General features: G+C 54.0%; 1 protein-coding gene across 1 annotated transcript in view; it reads left to right on the top strand.

Annotated features, from left to right (window-relative positions):
• Positions 1 to 15,466, top strand: part of OTOG (otogelin) — an 86,971-nt gene extending 71,505 nt beyond the window's left edge. Inside the window, exons 43-56 of the mRNA XM_012538964.3 lie at positions 820 to 1,014; positions 1,215 to 1,427; positions 2,024 to 2,128; positions 2,325 to 2,432; positions 3,117 to 3,218; positions 5,931 to 6,029; positions 7,316 to 7,356; positions 8,519 to 8,594; positions 8,720 to 8,898; positions 9,674 to 9,778; positions 9,922 to 10,041; positions 11,359 to 11,404; positions 13,722 to 13,801; positions 13,917 to 15,466. Coding sequence (XP_012394418.2) covers positions 820 to 1,014; positions 1,215 to 1,427; positions 2,024 to 2,128; positions 2,325 to 2,432; positions 3,117 to 3,218; positions 5,931 to 6,029; positions 7,316 to 7,356; positions 8,519 to 8,594; positions 8,720 to 8,898; positions 9,674 to 9,778; positions 9,922 to 10,041; positions 11,359 to 11,404; positions 13,722 to 13,801; positions 13,917 to 14,117 — 1,670 coding nt within the window. The 3' untranslated portion in view covers positions 14,118 to 15,466. The remainder of the gene's footprint in view (positions 1 to 819; positions 1,015 to 1,214; positions 1,428 to 2,023; positions 2,129 to 2,324; positions 2,433 to 3,116; positions 3,219 to 5,930; positions 6,030 to 7,315; positions 7,357 to 8,518; positions 8,595 to 8,719; positions 8,899 to 9,673; positions 9,779 to 9,921; positions 10,042 to 11,358; positions 11,405 to 13,721; positions 13,802 to 13,916) is intronic.
• The last annotated feature ends 1,916 nt before the right edge of the window (positions 15,467 to 17,382 follow it).

Genomic DNA, 17,382 nt, shown 5'->3' with positions numbered 1-17,382 from the left:
CCAGCTACCCTTTGAAATCACCCAGGGAACTTCAAAAAGTACTCATGCTTGGACCCCACAATCGGAAATGCTAATTCAGTTGGTCCGAGGTGGGATCCCAGCCATGGTGTTGCAAAAGCTCTCAGTGATTCTTTTATAGTGGCTTGAGGAGCACTGTTTACATGCACGTGTATATTGGACCACAACGTGAGATCTAGTTTTTACAATCAAGAAAGTTTGGAGGGCTTCCCTGGTGGCACAGTGGTTGAGAGTCCACCTGCTAATGCAGGGGACACGGGTTCGTGCCCCGGTCCAGGAAGATCCCACATGCCGCGGAGCGGCTAGGCCCATGAGCCATGGCCACTGAGCCTGCGCGTCCGGAGCCTGTGCTCCGCAGTGGGAGAGGCCACACCAGTGAGAGGCCCGCATACCGCAAAAAAAAAAAAAAAAAAAAAAAAAAAGTTTGGAAACACTGATCTATAGCAAGTGGTTGGCAAATGTTTTCTGTAAAGGACCAGATAGTAAATATTTGAGGCTTTTGGGACCATATGGTCTCTGTCACAATTACTCAGCTCTGCTCTTGTAGTACAAAAGCAGCCAGATACAAGAGGTAAATGAATGGGTGTGGCTGTGTTTCAATAAAACTTTATTTGCAGAAACAGGCAGCAGGCTGGATTTGGGCTGTGGGCTGTGCTTTGCTGGGTCCTGATCTAGAGGAAGGAGGCAATGACACTAAAACCCTTTGCACTCTCTGCTGAGGCACAGATGATGCTCTGAACCCCCTCCTCACTCTGCCTGGGGTCTGAGCTCAGGCTGGTGCCCGCTGCTGTGCCCCTGCAGCCTTCCTGTGCCCCAGCGACTCCACATACCAGGCATGTGTGGCAGCCTGTGAGCCCCCTGAGACGTGCCAGGATGGGTTGCTGGGCCCGCTGGACCCAGAGCAGTGCCAGGTGCTGGGCGAGGCCTGTGTCTGCTCTGAGGGCACTATCTTGCACCGGCGCCGCTCGGGGTTCTGCATCCCCGAGGAGAAGTGCGGTAGGTTCCTGCCCTCCTTGGGCAGGGCCCTCTCCTCAACCTAGGGTCTCCTTCACCCTCCTGCTACCCATGGCTGAGGCCCCCTGCATCCCTCCAGGTCTACTCTGGGGGTGGTCAGTTTCCCAGGGAGGGTCTGGCCTGGGACAGTCTGGGTCTCCCCACCTTCCTCAGTCCCCTGCACCCCGCCATGCCCACTGCAGCCTGCACGGACAGCACAGGGGTGCCGCGGGCCCTGGGGGAGACCTGGAACAGCTCCCTCAGTGGCTGCTCTCAGCACCAGTGCCAAGCTCCGGACACCATCGTCCCAGTGGGACCAGGCTGCCCAGAGCCCCGCCCTGAAATCTGCCCGCGCTTCGGGGAGGTGGCTCTGCTCCTGCCCACCGAGGATCCCTGCTGCCTGGGGACTGTTTGCGGTGAGTCCCACCCTGCACTTCCCTAGACCTCAACTGTAAGATGGTTAAAAGGCTCCAGCTCTGCCTCTTAACCTTGATGGATAGGATAAGACCTGGAGAAATGAAAATGTCTTATGGGGCTGTGTTGGGGGGAGTGGAGGACCTGCGGTGGGGTAGGGGAGCTGTGCCCTATGAGTCAGCGTGGGGCACGGCTTAAAGGCACGGGCTCTGGAGCCAGGCAGCCTGGTGGATGCTCCCGCCACCACCTTGCAGCCTTGTGACCTCAGGAGATCATTTAACATCCTCCGTGCCTCGGTCAGTTCTGTAACATGAGGCTGATAATAGTACCCACCTTCTGGGTCGTTATGAGAATGACAGAAGTTGATACTGATCTAGTAGAACAGCAGTGGGCATATGGCCCAGCTCAATGAATGTTAACTCTGATTGCTCTTCTGTCTCAGTCCTGGACCCTGTGTGACCCTCAGAGGCCCCCTCCAAGAACATGGGTCCTGGAGGCTAGGGGAAGTACTGGGGGCCAGGTGTCCAGGGGCTGGGCATTGCTGGAGGCTGAGGGAGTCCCAGCCTCCAGGTGACAGTCCCTGTGGCCCCTGGGCCAGTGTGTAACCAGACTCTGTGTGAGGGCCTCGCCCCCACCTGCAGCCCAGGCCACCGACTCCTCACCCGCTTCCAGGAGGACTCCTGCTGCCCCAGCTACAGCTGTGGTGAGAGGTCCCAGCGTGGGGGATAGGGGAGGATACCTACCACCTAGGGGCAGGGAAGCCCTACAGCCGGGCGAGGGGAGCAAGGACAGCTCTGGGGACTGGGTTCTGGCTGGAGATTAAAGCAGAGCTAGGGTGGGGGTCCAGGTGTGGCCATGCAGGGTCTGCTCCCAGTGCCAAAATTCTGTCTTTTCCCCAGAGTGTGACCCAGACCTATGTGAGGCAGAGCCGGTCCCCAGCTGTCGCCAGGACCAGACCCTGATTGCGGGCCGCCTGGGGGATTCGTGCTGCATCTTCTACTTCTGTGGTGGGTCGATATGCCATCAGACGTTAACATGCATGCCTGGATCACAGCCACCTCCTTCCTCACCCCTGCTTCCCTGGGTGGCTGGGAGGAAAGGGTGGGGATCTTCTGGTGAAGTGGGCATGGGGAGAAGGGTGAGATCTCTGTCCAAAAGGAAGTGTAGGAAGAAGAGGAAACCACCACCGCTTCACCCCATACATTACTGAGCACAAGAAAATTGGTGCTTGTTCAGTGTAAGAGTTTAGGTGGTTGTGAGAGAGAACTTCCAGGTTCTGCCTCCAGGACAGGTCACACAGGACTGTGGAACATTGCTAGTGTTACCGAACCAAACTTGCGTCCTCTCATCTGCATGCAGTACAGCCAATCTACTGACACTGGGATGGGATGAAGGAAAGTGCAGCGTTTATTGCAGGTGCCAAGCAAGGAGAACAGGTGGCTAATGCTCAAAAGACCCAAATTCCTTGCTCGGCGCCTGCAATAAACGCTGCCCTTTCCTTCATCCCATGCCAGTGTCAGGAGATTGTCGGTACTGCACACAGGTGAGCAGACCCAAGTTTGGTTCGGTAATGCTATGAGTCTGGCTCCTGTCACACCTGGGGTTTAGGTGCCTCCCCCAGCAACCTGCTCTGTACCATGTTCCCCAGGAGAGGTACTTCCTTTGACAGCGGTGCCCTTCTCTCCCCTCAGTCTGTGGCGACTGTCCAGATCCCATCCCCGAGTGTCAGGAAGGGGAGGCGCTCACCGTGGACAGGAACACCACGGAGCTCTGCTGCCCTCTGTACCAGTGTGGTGAGTCCTGCTGGATGTGGGGGCCAGGGCCGGAAGGGGCTCCAGGGACCTTCACAGAGTCCTCACCCTAGGACCAATGGGAGTTCAACAGGGGGCAACAGGGAGCCCCCAGGTGGCGAGCTCTGGGGAAGCAATGGAAGGAGGCCCCACCCAAGGAAGCTGGGCCAGGCCCTGGGAGCTGGATGGCAGGGGTACAGGCTGTCACATAGGTGGCTCTGAGGCTTCCTAAGGAAAGTCCCTGCTCCCTCCATGGAGGCTCCCAGGGGCCAGGGGGAGGCCTGGGTTGAGGGACAAATGCTTAGTCTACTCTCATTCTCCCGGCCTGGATCCACAGTCCTCATTCACTGACTGACCCAAGGCCCCTGCCTCGGGGTCCCTTTCGCCACTGTTACCATAGTAGCTGCACGCGGCGGTATTTTAAAGCCTCTGAAGATCTTTTATTTTGCAATGATGACTAAAAGTGAGCCCTTTCTGATAGTTTTACAGGACATGACACCTGTGTGTAGGATGTACCTTAACATAGTTCTGTATACTGGGTACAGTGTACTGTACCTTAATTGTGCCTAATAAGCATAGTACAGCCAGCATCATGGACTTTAAGCAAACCTAATGGATGAAAATTAACAAAATGTTTGAATTTCAATATGACTTAATTTACAAAAATTCCTTTCCCTACCGACTGTAGGAAAGATGTGAGGTAGACTGCACCGGCACAGAGCAGTGTAGGGCGGGGCCTCCTCCAGGATGCCCCAAGGGCAACCCCGACTGGTTCAATGTCAAGAACCAACTTTGAAACAATGTAGGCTCCCACTGAGAGTTCCCCAAAGGGCTTGATACCCAACCAAGTAGCTCCACCTGGGGGCTCAGAGGCCGCTTGTCATAAAGTGTTTACAAAGCTCATCTGAGGAGAGGATCGGTGTCCTTCCTCTCCAGCCTCTCTCCTCATCTCTCCTCCTCAGCCTCCCTCTTCCTGTTTCTCAGAAAGTACTCCGGCAACGTGGAGTGAGTACAGGCATATGGAGTCAGTCAGCGTTTTGAGCCCCAGCCATTTACTAGCTGTGTGGCCTGGGGCAGTGTACAACCTCTCTGAGCCAAGGTTCCTCATTTGTGTAATGGTGATAATAGTATGTACCTCGAGGGGCTGTTGTGAAGGTTAGAGATAATATATGTAAAGTGTGTGCTGTGTACATAGTACCTTAATATAACAGTGCTTGGCATACAGTTGGTGCTCAATAAACAGAGGCCATCGATATTATTACCTTGTCCCAGTCTTCATTATACTTCTCTTACAAAAGCACTACCAAAACCTTGTAGAAAGTACAGAATCCAAGTAAATAAAAGAAAATGAAAACACTATTTTCCTACCTCCCAGCCATTTCATTGTCAGTATCCTCCAATTCAGTACAGATCCTTCTAGATATTCTCCCCCTTTAGGTAAGTCTGTTTTACCAAAATGAGGTCATACTGTACATGCTCTTTTTTAGCCAGGTATTTTCAGTTAATGATGTTTACCTTTCATGTTGATACATTTTCAAGTCATAGCATACCAGTCCATGGTTTTTCTGGTCTGTTCAATCCAGGATTCCATCCAGATCCACACATTAACATTATGTCTCTTAAATGTCTTTTAATCTAGCACATGTTCTTTCTTCTGTATGATACTAAATTATAGAGTTTGGGCTATGGTCCTGCAGAAGGTCTCATGTTCTGGATTTATCTCGTTTCTTCCTCTTGGAACCATTTACCTTGCTCTTCTGTCCACTGTGCTTCCTGTAAACTGGAAATTAGATCCAAGACTTGGTGGCTTCAAATTAAAAATCTTTGGCTACACTGTCCTCGAGCTTCATAGGACATCACACCAGGAGACGCGTGCTCTGTGGTTGAGCCACTCTAACCGAGGTTCACGTTGGCCCTGGATTAGGGTGGTAACTGTCTGATCTGTCCATCTTACATTTACAAATTTCCTCTTTCAACCAGAAAGTAACCGGTTATTTGGACATTATACAAATGTCCTTCTCCCTCTACCTCTTATGTTTTTGAAACACTGATTAATACTCCTTACCTGTGCCAGTAATTTTTTTTTGTAAATCAAATAAGTTTTACAATCTTTCACCTTCAGCGTTGACCCTGGCACCTCCCCTCTCCACCAAAAAGTTGTGTCCAGGGATTCCTTGCTCCTTGCCTTGGTCTCTCAATAAATGAGAATGGCCGAGGAATCCTAAACTAAGAGGGGACTGGCTGGAGAGCAGGAAGAAGGGAAGTGTGAGCCCTAGAGTGTAGCATCTGCTGTAGCAGAGCAGGCTCCAGGTGGGCTACAAGAGGGTGACGTCTCCACAGCGCAGGAGAAGCCGTGTTCTTCTTAGAGAGAAACTGTCCCATCAGCGGAGCTTCACCTGGTCACCGGCTCCCCTCTGACCACTCCTCTCAGGGCGACACAGCATCCAAGGGAGGGAGGCCCAGCTGAGTGAATTTAAGGTTCTGACACTGTCAGGTCGCTAGTGCCTCCCAGGGCAGAACGAGGGCCTCCTGATGTAATTCTACGGCGAGACTTCGGTAGCCCAGTCTTCTCCTCTGGACCCCAGAGAGTGTCTGAGGACATTGGGGGGACCTCGGAGGAGCTAGGAGGTACCCCTCCTTAGCCAGTGTGTTTCTGAGGATTCCAGCTCCAAGGTGTCTGTGGCTGACGTGTCCCCTGCCTCCCTGCCCATGCAGTGTGTGAGAGCTTCCGCTGTCCCCACATTCAGTGTGTCATGGGCACTGTCCTGGTGGAGGTGTGGAGCCCAGACCGCTGCTGCCCCTACAAGTCCTGTGGTAAGTCCCCGCACAGGGACACCCCTCCCCAAAGGCGGAGATCCAGGCCCCTGGGGGGAGGGGGAGCCGGGCCACCACTGTCCACTTGGCTCAGATTCGACCCCTCCAGAGTCACCAGAGGGAAGCCGCCAAAATGGCCCTCCCGCTGCACCCGCTCCCTGAGTGCTGAACATTCTTTGCCTCCCCAGGATAAAAGAAGGAAAAAAACAACTTCCTGTTCCAAAAAGGAACTTCTCCACCTTAAAAAGTCTTTATTGCAACCATCTGATAGTAAATATGATTCTGTTCAAATTCGCCTCAAATCCTTTTGAGAAGCAGGCAGGGAGTGGCAGTGATCAGTAATGAACACCTGCGAGCTTTGTATAAAAATGTTTTTCAGGGACCTCCCTGGCAGTCCAATGGTTAGGAAGACTTCGCCTTCCAATGCAGGTGGTGCAGGTTCAGTCCCTGGTCGAGGAGCTAAGATCCCACATGCCTCGGGGCCAAAAAACCAAAACATAAAACAGAAGCAATATTGTAACAAATTCAATAAAGACTTTAAAAATGGTCCACATCAAAAAAATCTTTTTAAAAAGATGTTTTTCGAAAAGAAGTTGAGAAACTCTGTTTCCCAGCTTGCTTTTTCAGGGCCTCACTAGAATGTAAACTTCACGAGGGCAGGAATTTTAGTCTGTTTTATCCATGGCTTTGTCCCCAGAACAGAGAAAAATCTCGGCATATAGCCACCTAAAACTATTTGCTGCATGAATAGGTGACTCCCAAGTGTGTTTCACAGCCACTGTGACCTTGACTTCTCCTCCTCCTGAAGCTAGAACTGCTGGAGCCCTTACTTTAGTCAGCGGTGCCTCGGCCATCAGCTCCCTCGCAGCTTAGAACCGGACCTGCTCACGGGCGAAGGCTTGGAGTAGAGCTCAGCTGGCTGAGCATATATATATTTAGGAAATGCAGATGGTCACAAATTCCACCCTTGCCTTGTTCCTTCCTGGAGAGGCCCCATTCTGCTCTAGAATGTGCTCCGGAGCACAGGGAAGGATGAAGCCCAGGTGATGGAAGGGAACCTGGTATTGATCCATCTACCTGTTTATCCTCCCTGCACATTCTATGTGGAGCTCGGCATTTGGACCCATCACGCCCCACCTGCCCAACCAGGGGAGCTGCAGCCCCTATGCGGGATGGAGGGCAGCTAGAGGAGGAGCTGCACCTGCAGTGAGGGGTCTGGGAGGCTCAGGGGGGCTCCCACCTGGACACCTCTGGTGAGGTGGGTCCTGTCCCCTCCTGTTTTTCAGAGTGTGACTGCGACACAATCCCAGTGCCCCAGTGCCATCTGGTATGAAGACCCTGCTGCTCCCCACTCCCCCTGGTCTGCCTCCCCCCTTTTCTTTCCTTCTCTTTCCTTTCTCTTGGAGACCCTATTCCTTTAATCTAGTGCAATGAGCCTTGAATTGCAAGTCAGCATTCTCATCCCAAGCTCTGCTGTCTGGGCACAGTGCCCTCGCTTGTAAAGTGGGCCTGATCATGCTTCAGAGTTGTGGTGAGGATTAAGTACTATGATGACGCTGATGCTGATGCTGTTGCTGATGGTGGTGATGATGCTGGTGATGATGCTGGTGGGGATGGTGCGGGTGGTGGGGATGGTGGGAATGATGATGATGGTGATGATGTAATGGTGATGGTGGGGATGGTGGTGGGGGTGGTGAAGAAGATGCTGCTGCTGCTGGGGATGGCAGGGATGATGGTGATGGTGATACTCATGACGGTAGCTAATGTTTACCTAGAGCTAACTATATGCCAGGAACTTTCCTAGGCCTTTTATGTCTATTATCATATTAATTCTCACGACAGCCCAATGAGATTGCGTCTATGGTTATCTCAATTATACAAACAAGAAAACTAAGGTTAAGGTCATGTAGCTGGTAAATCACAGAGCCAGGATTGCAACCAGGATATCTGACTCCAGAGAACATGCCCTTAACCACCAGGCTGCATGGCCACTGAGAGAAGTGAAAATACTTTAAGAAATGGAAAGTTATGCTTAAAGTTATGTTTTCTACATGATTTTTTGGATTATAAGTCTTCCCTCTTTCCCACCTAGCCCACATTTTCTCTCATTTTGTCCCCCATCCCATGCTCTTCTCCTTTTAACTGGTGAGAAGGAAGGGAAGCGTATGAGCCTGGCAGGGCTGGCAGCCATGCAGGGGGCCCTCGCTGATGTGGCCAGTGGGTGCTCAGAATGACAAGGGAGTCCTGAGGCCCGGGAGATGACACGCGGGGAGGCTTGGGAGCCACATGGGCATCCTCGAGGGAGGGTGACTGAGCTCACAGGGTGCCAAGGGCCCCCCTGGCTAACAGGCCTGCCAGCCCCTCCCCGCCGCCGACTCCCGCCCACTGCAAGGAGACAACTGACAAAAGAGGGCCCCAGGTGGCAGGCTGCTCCCGATGGTGGGGCTGGGTCTCCTCACCTGGGGTGCTAACGGCCTCTGCCCACACAGTGGGAGATGTCCCAGCTGGACGAGGCGTTCATGCAGAGCGCGGAGAACGTGTGTGGCTGCACCAAATACGAGTGCGGTGAGTGGGGAGGGGGAGCCGGGGAGGTGGGGCAAGCTGAGTGAGCCAGGGGTGGGCCAGCCGGCCTGGGGCCAGTGTGGGCGCTGGGCTCTCGGTGACTGTCGCCGCCCTGCTTGCCCATCCAGTGAATGCCCCCGTGTGTCTGAGCCGCGAGCTGGGGGTGATGCAGCTGGGCCAGACGGTGGTGGAGGTCTCGGCAGAAGGCGTGTGCCACACATCCCGCTGCACCACCGTGCTCGACCCTCTTACCGGCTTCTACCAGATCAATACCACCTCCGTGCTGTGTGACGTCCACTGCGAGGCGGTAGGGGGCAGCGGCGCAGGACGGGCTGTGGGGGGCCATGGGGAGCTGGCCTGCAGACCCTTGGTGCTCTGGGAATCAGAGGGACCCTTCAAGCTCCACCAAGCTCTTCGGATGAGTCTAGAGAGTGGGCATTGGGGGGACCTCTGAGACCTCTGTGGAAAGTGCTGAGGCCAGGAGGGGAACAGCAAGAGTGAAGGCCTGGCAAGGGTGAGCATTTGACAGAGAAAGCTCACATTTATTGAGCACCTACTTATGCCTGGCACGGTCCCTATCCTCTTGGTTTGTACTGCCACCGTTTGCTGAGTGCTTCTATTGATACGTGCCCAGTACTTAGGGCAGTGACTGGCTTCTATTAAGGGCTAAATAAGTATGAGTTGAATAAAAGGGATTGGAATTATTCCCATTTTTCAGATGAGAAAACTGAGGTTTAGGGAAGTCCAGCCATTTGTCAAAATTGCCACAGGAACTGGGACTCAAACTAAAGTCTATCTGGAATCAAAACCGCCATCCTTAATTACCAGCAAGGCCATCTCTTTGTCCCCTGGGGCTGGGTTTAGGACCTGCTGTCTACCCTTATATCTACCCTGAGGCTCAGGGTAGATATAAGGATGACCTTCCTGCCTGAGATGCAAGGAGGCTGGGAATTTCCTTTCTGAGCATCTACAGGGGGCCTTTCTCTGGGTTCTGGGCTCAGGGACAAGCAGACAGTGGGAGAGGCAGGAGGGTGGAGGTGGGTATGTGGCTGAGGCCCGTCACGACTCTCCCTGTCCTGCAGAACCAGGAGTATGAGCACCCGAGGGACCTGGCGACCTGCTGCGGCTCCTGCAGGAACGTGTCCTGCCTCTTCACTTTCCCCAATGACACCACCTCCCTGTTCTTGGTATGCAGCCCCTTAACTGCGCATCCCGGGAGGGGACACCTAGGACCAGGGCCCAGGGCTGCACCTGTCTTCAGAGCTGTGCCCTATCAGTTCACTAAGGCCATCGGCCACAGGTTCCCATTGGCTACCTCTGTGCCCTCTAGCCCGGGGCATCCTGGATCGCAGACTGCACCCGCCACCACTGCAGCAGCACACCCCTGGGCGCCGTGCTCGTCCACTCGCCCATCACCTGCCCACCACTCAACGAGACCGAGTGTGCCAAGGTCAGTGCTGGCCGCCTCCTGCACAGCGTGGCCTAAAGCCAGGCGCAGCAGCTGTCTTAGTGGTGGCGGTGGGTAGGGGCAGGGGTGTCTTGTGGTGTGGGGGGCTGTGGAAGGAGGGCTCCCTTGGAGCCTGGACCTGCCCTGCCACCCCAACTCCACATCTTTCCGTGTATCTTTACTCTGACCACATCGCACCACATCCTCACGCATCACACCACATCCTCACACCTCACAGGGCCATGCCCAGATGCACGCAAACATACACTGTCGCATGTTCTAGGCACACTCACATACACACCAACACGGGCAGTCAGCTGCTCACAGGCACCACACACTCCACAGGGACGTTAACACCTCGGCAAGCCAGTACACATACCACGCACTGTCACATGCCAAGGCACGCTTGCACGCACACACCATGCAGACGTGGTGTGTGCAGCTGGGCCAGACGTCCTGGGCCAGTCCTGCGACGGGCTAACAGGGGTCCAGCACTAGCATGGACAGCTGTCACTATGGGCACGCCTCAAGGAAAATGATTTCCTGGAGGGTTTGGGGTTATTGTTGAATTATTAGAGTTCTTGACGTTAATATTGGGCATTTAAAGATTTCTGGTCTCACTTAGAAAACAATTACACACATCCAAGCATTCTCTCCACACAGACACACACATGCAAAATCACACATGTACACACATGTGTGTGCTCACAAAACCACACATATATACTTAGACCCATGCTCACACACACATACACACAGACACACACACTTATTTACAAAGAACTGTCACATCCATCATTTTATCAATTTCACAGTAGAGGAGGAGGGCTATCAGGAATCATTGCCCCTCTTTAGAGATGGGAAAACTAAGTCCAGAGCAAAGGGGTAGCTTATCCAGGGCTGAGATAGAGCCCAGACCACTGACCCAAGTGGGTAAGTCCCTAACCCCTTCCCTCCCTGACCCTCTGTGCAGGAAACACTAAGGTGGACGACAGTACTGGGTGGGGGCTGGTGCATAAGGAGAGCTGCCACTGGAAAAACAGGAGGCCCTGGCGCCCTGCACCATCTTTACCCAGCCTCCAGCCTCAGTGCCAGTGTCCCAACCAATTGCGTTAGCCCCTGTGGCTCTCAGTGGCCAGCTCAGGGGCCCCTTCCCCCTCTGGCCAGGGCCTGATGGGCAATGGGGCCTGGAACTCCTGCCCTGGAGCATCATGGGAGGAAAGGAGTCTAGACTCTAGCAGTCTTTTTGCCTCTTGCTGGGATTCTTGGCTCCTGGCCTAGTATGTGGTCTCCTACCCACCTCTCCTCCTCTCCCTCTAGGCTGGGGGCTCGGTGGTACCTTCCTTGGAAGGATGCTGCAGGACATGTGAGTGAGCATGGCGGAGGTCAGGGGTGAGGGGCTCTGGTGGGGGGGACAAGGTGTCATGTTGGGGCTCAGAGGGCCAGGTTCCTGGCCTGGCGCCTCCAGTGGTGGCTCTTCAGGGGTGAGTAGTTGAAGGGATAACACCCCCGCCATGGGGCTCATGGCACAGACACAGATCTGCAGGTGGGCAGGGGCCATGCTCACATCCCTATCCCAACAAAAGGCCTCTGCTCCTGTTGGAGATGGGACATTGGGATGTTGGGTCCAGGAGGTCAGTAACTGACCAGCTGCTCTGCCACCTCCTGCCGTGGCCTGCCATGACCTCCAGCCGCGATGCCCCCACATGAATTCCCCCTGTGGTCAGGAGCCTTGTCATGGAGGTGGCTTCAGACCCATGGGCTCCCAGACTGAGTCTGAGTGAGAGCTCGGTGCGTCTGTCCTCACCCCTGGCCCCTGGAACCTGCAGCCCCAGCTGCATGTGCGTCATGTTCCAATCAGCCTTAGGACCTTTGCCCACGTGCCTCCCATCCCCCAGGGCCCTCAACCTTTCCTTGGAGAATTTTGGACCCTGTTATGTTCACTTCACATGTTCCAAGGAAACTGGGCTCAGTGCCTCATTGGCTGATCTCTGACCCACACCTCAATGTTCCCTGAATGTCCCGTGTGCTCCCTGTGACCCGTGTCCCTCTCCCCAGGTTCCCCGGGGACCCTGTTTCCTGTGGTCCCCGTTAGCCCCGCCTCTCCTCCACGGGTTAGTGTCCACTGCCACCCAGGTACTCCTCTCGGAAGCCCGCGGGACTGGAGGCGTGTAGCCGCGTTGCTGTTTCTGCCAATGTCCCTTCTGCTAGGTGGCCCTGAGCTCTGGGGGTGGGGGAGGGGAGTGTGGTGCCCCTGCTCCTTGCCTCTGGCAAAGGCTGTAAGGCCAGCAGTGCATGCTGGGTAGCACGCTGCACCCCTGGGCTTGCATGGGAATGCTTCAGCAGTGCCCGCTCTCTTGGTGCCCAATGCCCAATGCAACCACTGCTTTGCTACTGCTGGTTACTCAGCTGGTCTCAGTCCAGGACCCTGAGGCCATGGCCAGGACAGTTCTCAGTTCTCCTGTCTCCTGGGAGCAGAGAGGGAGGAAAAAGTGAACTTAGCTCTGGCCAGGAGACCTCCAGCCGGTGTGGTCAGAAACCTACTTGGTGAAACCCAGAGGCCAGAAGAGGGGATTCCACCCCATTTCCCACAGGCACCCCGGTGTCACAGAGGGAGTCTATGCATCTGGCAAATATTTATTTAGCACCAATACGTCAGGCCCTGTTCTAGGCACTGTAGACACAGCATAAATGACACAGCCCCATAGAGCTGACGTTCTAATAGGAGAGACAGAAGAGCAAGTGAAATTACAATAAGATGGATGCATCTGGTTTTATGGGCGCTGAAATTTATGCAGTTGGTGGTGGGGGGGCTTCATTAAGAAAAAGAACACAAACTTACAAATCCATACCGAGGTATGAAAGTGAAGATTTATTTAGAACGAGAGAACTCACAACAAATTGTGGAAGGAGGCTGTGCAAAGGAAGACCCTAAAGCTTACATGTCAAGAGCATCATTACAAGGGTGTCTCTCAGGAAGGTGACAGTGCCCTGGATAGAAATAAGGAAGGGAGGGGTCAGGGAGGGAGGCTGGGTGGAGGGAGGATGTTGTAGTTTCAAGAAGAAGATCAGGAAAGGCCTTGGTGAGGCAGTACTTGAGCAGGTGCGGGTGTAAATGAGCCATGTGATTGGCTGTCTTTGGGAGGCATGGTCCAGGCAGAAGAAACTGCGTGCTTATCAGGTTCCATCTCTGTAACAGCCGTGTGAGGTGGGTGACTCCCGGCCCTGTCCTGTTTGATAGCTGTGGAAACCGAGTGATCCTGCTATGTGCGAGCATCGTGCTAGGGACTGGGGTTTCCACTCACTCAGGCAATTGCGGGATCTTAATGCTTGAACTGAAGCTCAGAGCGGGGAGAGGATACCTCCAGGGTCGCCAGTGGATTAGAGACAGGCTTTGGGGCTGGGGTGGGCAGGCAGCTTGCCTCGTCCCCAAATCCTCGTCTTCCCTAGCCCAGAGTCCCCAGGCCGTCCCTGGCATCCTTCCCTGTCTCACCCATCTCCCCTGCCTTGTCACCTCCACCTCCTTCCGGGGCACTGAGCTAAAAGGGAGGGGCTCTAATGCATGGGCACTAACTCTGGTAGAGGGACCCTCCAGCATGACACTAACTGCCCCAGTCTGGCCCAGCCTGCTGCCCCGGGAGCACTTCTCGGCCGCAGCTGCCTCACCCACCCTGTCCCCCCAGGTAAAGAGGACGGACGCTCCTGCAAGAAGGTGACGATTCGCATGACCATCCGCAAGAATGACTGCAGGAGCAGCACCCCTGTGCGTGGCCCCCGCAAGGCGGTGGGGGGGGGGCGGGGTGCAGCCGAAGATGGGGATGGGGGGCTTTGGGGGGTGGAAACCACACAGGCTGCCTCACTGTCCTGCCCGTCTCCAGGTGAACCTAGTGTCCTGCGATGGGAGGTGTCCGTCCGCCAGCATCTACAACTACAACATCAACATCTTCGCCCGCTTCTGCAAGTGCTGCCGCGAGGTGGGCCTGCAGCGGCGTTCTGTGCAGCTCTTCTGTGCCGCCAACGCCACCTGGGTGCCCTACGTAGTGCAGGAGCCCACAGACTGTGCCTGCCAGTGGTCCTGAGGCCTGCGGGCTGGGGCGGGCTGGACCACTTTTTGCTTCCAGCTGACCCAGTGTAGGGTGGACGGGGGGCACTAAAGGTGTGGAGAGCTGGTACATGCTGAGCATGGAATGGCGGGCAGAGACACAGAGAGTGACTGAACGGGCCACACCGGCCCATCCTGGCTCCCTCTCTGGGCTCCCCCTCCTCCACATATGGGAGAGTGCCACAACTTGGGGCTCAGGGAACTCAGCTCTGTCCCTGGCTTGAGGTCTGGGAAGGGCCCTCGGTCAGGGGCATCAGCCCCTGCACATCTGGGACTCTGGCTGCAGTGCTTTGGTAGAGGGGGTAAGAGTTTTCCGGAGAAGCCGGGACCAGGGCTGGACCCAAGACCCAGTGGAGGGGCCAGATGTGGTGGCCCATTCTCTTTCTCGGCCCTTTTGACCACGGAAGAACCACAGACTCAGTAAAAGGAAAGGGGGCTTAAATTGAAACATCCAGGTCTGTGTATCGCTGCCCAGGAGGACTTCCCAGAAGCAAAGAGGGTGGGTTCCCAGGCGACGTGCTCTCACCAATGTCTGTGAGGTCAGTTCCGGAGACTGGGGAGTAGACTCAGTGAGCTTCAAGCCCCCTGTAGCCCCAAGAGGGATGCCCTGGTATTCTGTTATTGACCTTGCAATTCAGGAAAGGATTTAGAAGAGCAGGGCCACGGCTGCTCCATACCCACCTACTCCCATCCCTCAAAACCGGCCTCCCTGGCCGGTGGGCTGGCTCTGGTGAGGTGTGGTGGATGAGTTGTGCTGGACCCTCCTCAGTGAGGGTCCAACTCATCCCCATGTGGGTGGACAGCCCACCCCTCTGAGGGCCCTAGGGTGTTTAATGGTACCTTCAGCTTGCAAGGGCAGACCCTGGCTTTACAATGTGCCTCTTCTCCAAGAACATAGCAGAGCTGGTCTCTGGAGGGGCCTGAGTGTGAGTTCTGTGGCTCAGCCAGTTCCCAGCTTTCTACTTCATGGGATTGTCCAGCAGGAGAGCAATAGTCAGTGGAAAATGCAGGCCCTGTGCGTGTGCAGCCGCCTCTGAGCATTTCTCAGAGCCTTGTCTCTGAACCAGTGTGTCCTTCCTAAAGCCAGCCTAGGGCCCCCTCCACACCCCACCCTGTAGCCCTCTGACCCTACATACCACTTTGTGCTGCTGGGTCCAAAGGGCATGAACATGAGGTTGTTCAGACGCCAGCACTGCCCTGTATGTCTGGAGATGTGTGGCTGCCCTGGTACCCCTAGGATTGGGGTTGGGGCCCTGTTCCAGGATGGCCCCCAGCTGTTCTTGCAGCCTTTTTGTTCCTGTATCTGTGTTCTGTTTATATATCCAATAAACCACAGGAAGACATCAGACCTCTGAGCATCTCTGAAGGTGTCAGGTTTGCTTTGAATCTGAAGGAATTTCAGCTGTGAAGACGAAATCCTATTTTATGTCCGTGGAGGTCACCCTGACTTCTCTTGCCCCACCCGTGCCCAGCACTGTGCGCCACTCAGAGTAGGTCCTCCACGGGCATCTGCTGGTTTGAATTGAACTGATAAGAGGCTGGCTCCTAGAGGAGGGGTGGGGAGAAGGAAGAGGACTTTGGGAGCTGGAAAACTGGCACCCAGGTGAGGGGCCTGAGGAGTGGTCTGAGCTCTGTGGGGCCAGGGACAGATGCCTCTCACACAAGATGTGGACGGGTCAGGCCCTGAGAGTACGCTTCATGTTGGCCTCTCAACATTTCTGTCTTTATTTCCCTATTCTCTCATAGAGCTCGGTAAGCTTTGCAGCTACTGTTGACTGTGCTAAGGTTAGGGAGAATCTAGGGATCGGGTTGTTAGTGACGCTTCAACTTTAAAGTACTGTTGGCACATCTAAGAGGCAAATGGGAGAATGCTTTCCTGGGTTGAACCATTTGAGAAGGAATAGGAGAGGGGTGGCCTGAGGAAGCACCAGCCAATAAGAGGGGGATACTACTAGGGCCTGGTTCAATGTTTGGATGCAAGGGCTCTACTCAGCCTGGAGGGGTAGAGCATTTCCTGTGAAGCTAACACTTGGAAAGCTTAGTTTTTATTTCACAAATATGTGTCTCCCCTCATGTTATATCTGTCCGCTAACATGAGCCCTGGGACTTTTCCTAATGAAAAGAAAGCTTTACAGCCTCTTAAGAAACACACTTCTAGATAAGCAGTGGATCAAAGAATAAGTCAGAGTAGAAATTAAACAATATTATGATCCTCATGGTTATGAAATTACAACACGTTAAACTTGTGAGATGCAGCTAAAGAAGTACTTAGAGGGACATTTATAGCCTTAAATGCATACTTTATACTTCTTAATTTCCTATCGTTATAGCCAGAGGTGGGGTGGGGCAAAGCTTCTCCATCACTGATGATAATTAAAGGTTTGTAATCAGTCATTTTCTCAGCACAACACACTCCCTAAGTCACATATCAACAGCTTTCAGAGAGAGTTTTGAACCCTGAGTTCAACAGAACATGACTTTAAACCAGCCTTTAAAACCAGCCTGATTTAAAATACTAATTCTATCATACAGCAAGATGTTTAGATTAAGACAAAGGTGGCTCTTTAGTCATTGCTGGAACCCCAGTGTTCCTGGCTGTTCAGCCCTCACCTCACTACTACTCCCATCTGTTTACATTCATGTATAAGCAGGCAGACTTTGAACAGGACCACTCCTTGTTAGCTGTTGTGTAAACAGGCAGAGGGCACCAGCTCAAGCCAGCCAGTCTCAGCCTAAACGTCTTCCTGCAGCCTTAGTTGGAAGGGTGGCCTCAGACTTTCAGAGGCCTGTTCTTCATAGCCTATCTATAACTGGTGACCCAGCTTTGCTGACTTGGCCCTCGTGGCTCCAGTTGGCAGCAGTTTCCAGGCTTCCTGCTCCACCCTCACTATATACTCACAGGTGGCCATAGATTCTGATGATCACACCAACTGCTGGAATCACAGTGTTTGTAGGTTTCCAACCCCCACCCAGGAACCCCTTCCTGCCTGATTCTCCTGGAAGTCAACCTCACACACCAACCCTTTGGCTAAAACTCCCAGTCCTGTTCCCCTAGCTTCCTCCTGGGGAACCAACTCTTTTGGGCTAAGACACTAGTGAAAGAGTAACAAGAAGCAAATCACCAACCAGCATGCTACCCTGCTCTGCACTGAGGGAAAATAGGAGAGGATGAGGATTTTAAACCTAAATCAGTGTTGCCCAATTGCCCTCAAAAAGCCAGTACCCAGGGCTTCCCTGGTGGC

The sequence above is a fragment of the Orcinus orca genome, chromosome 8, assembly GCF_937001465.1.
Source record: "Orcinus orca chromosome 8, mOrcOrc1.1, whole genome shotgun sequence".
NCBI lineage: Eukaryota > Metazoa > Chordata > Mammalia > Artiodactyla > Delphinidae > Orcinus > Orcinus orca.
The sequence above is the reverse complement of the archived record's forward strand: the minus strand, read 5'-3'. Positions and strand labels throughout refer to the sequence as shown.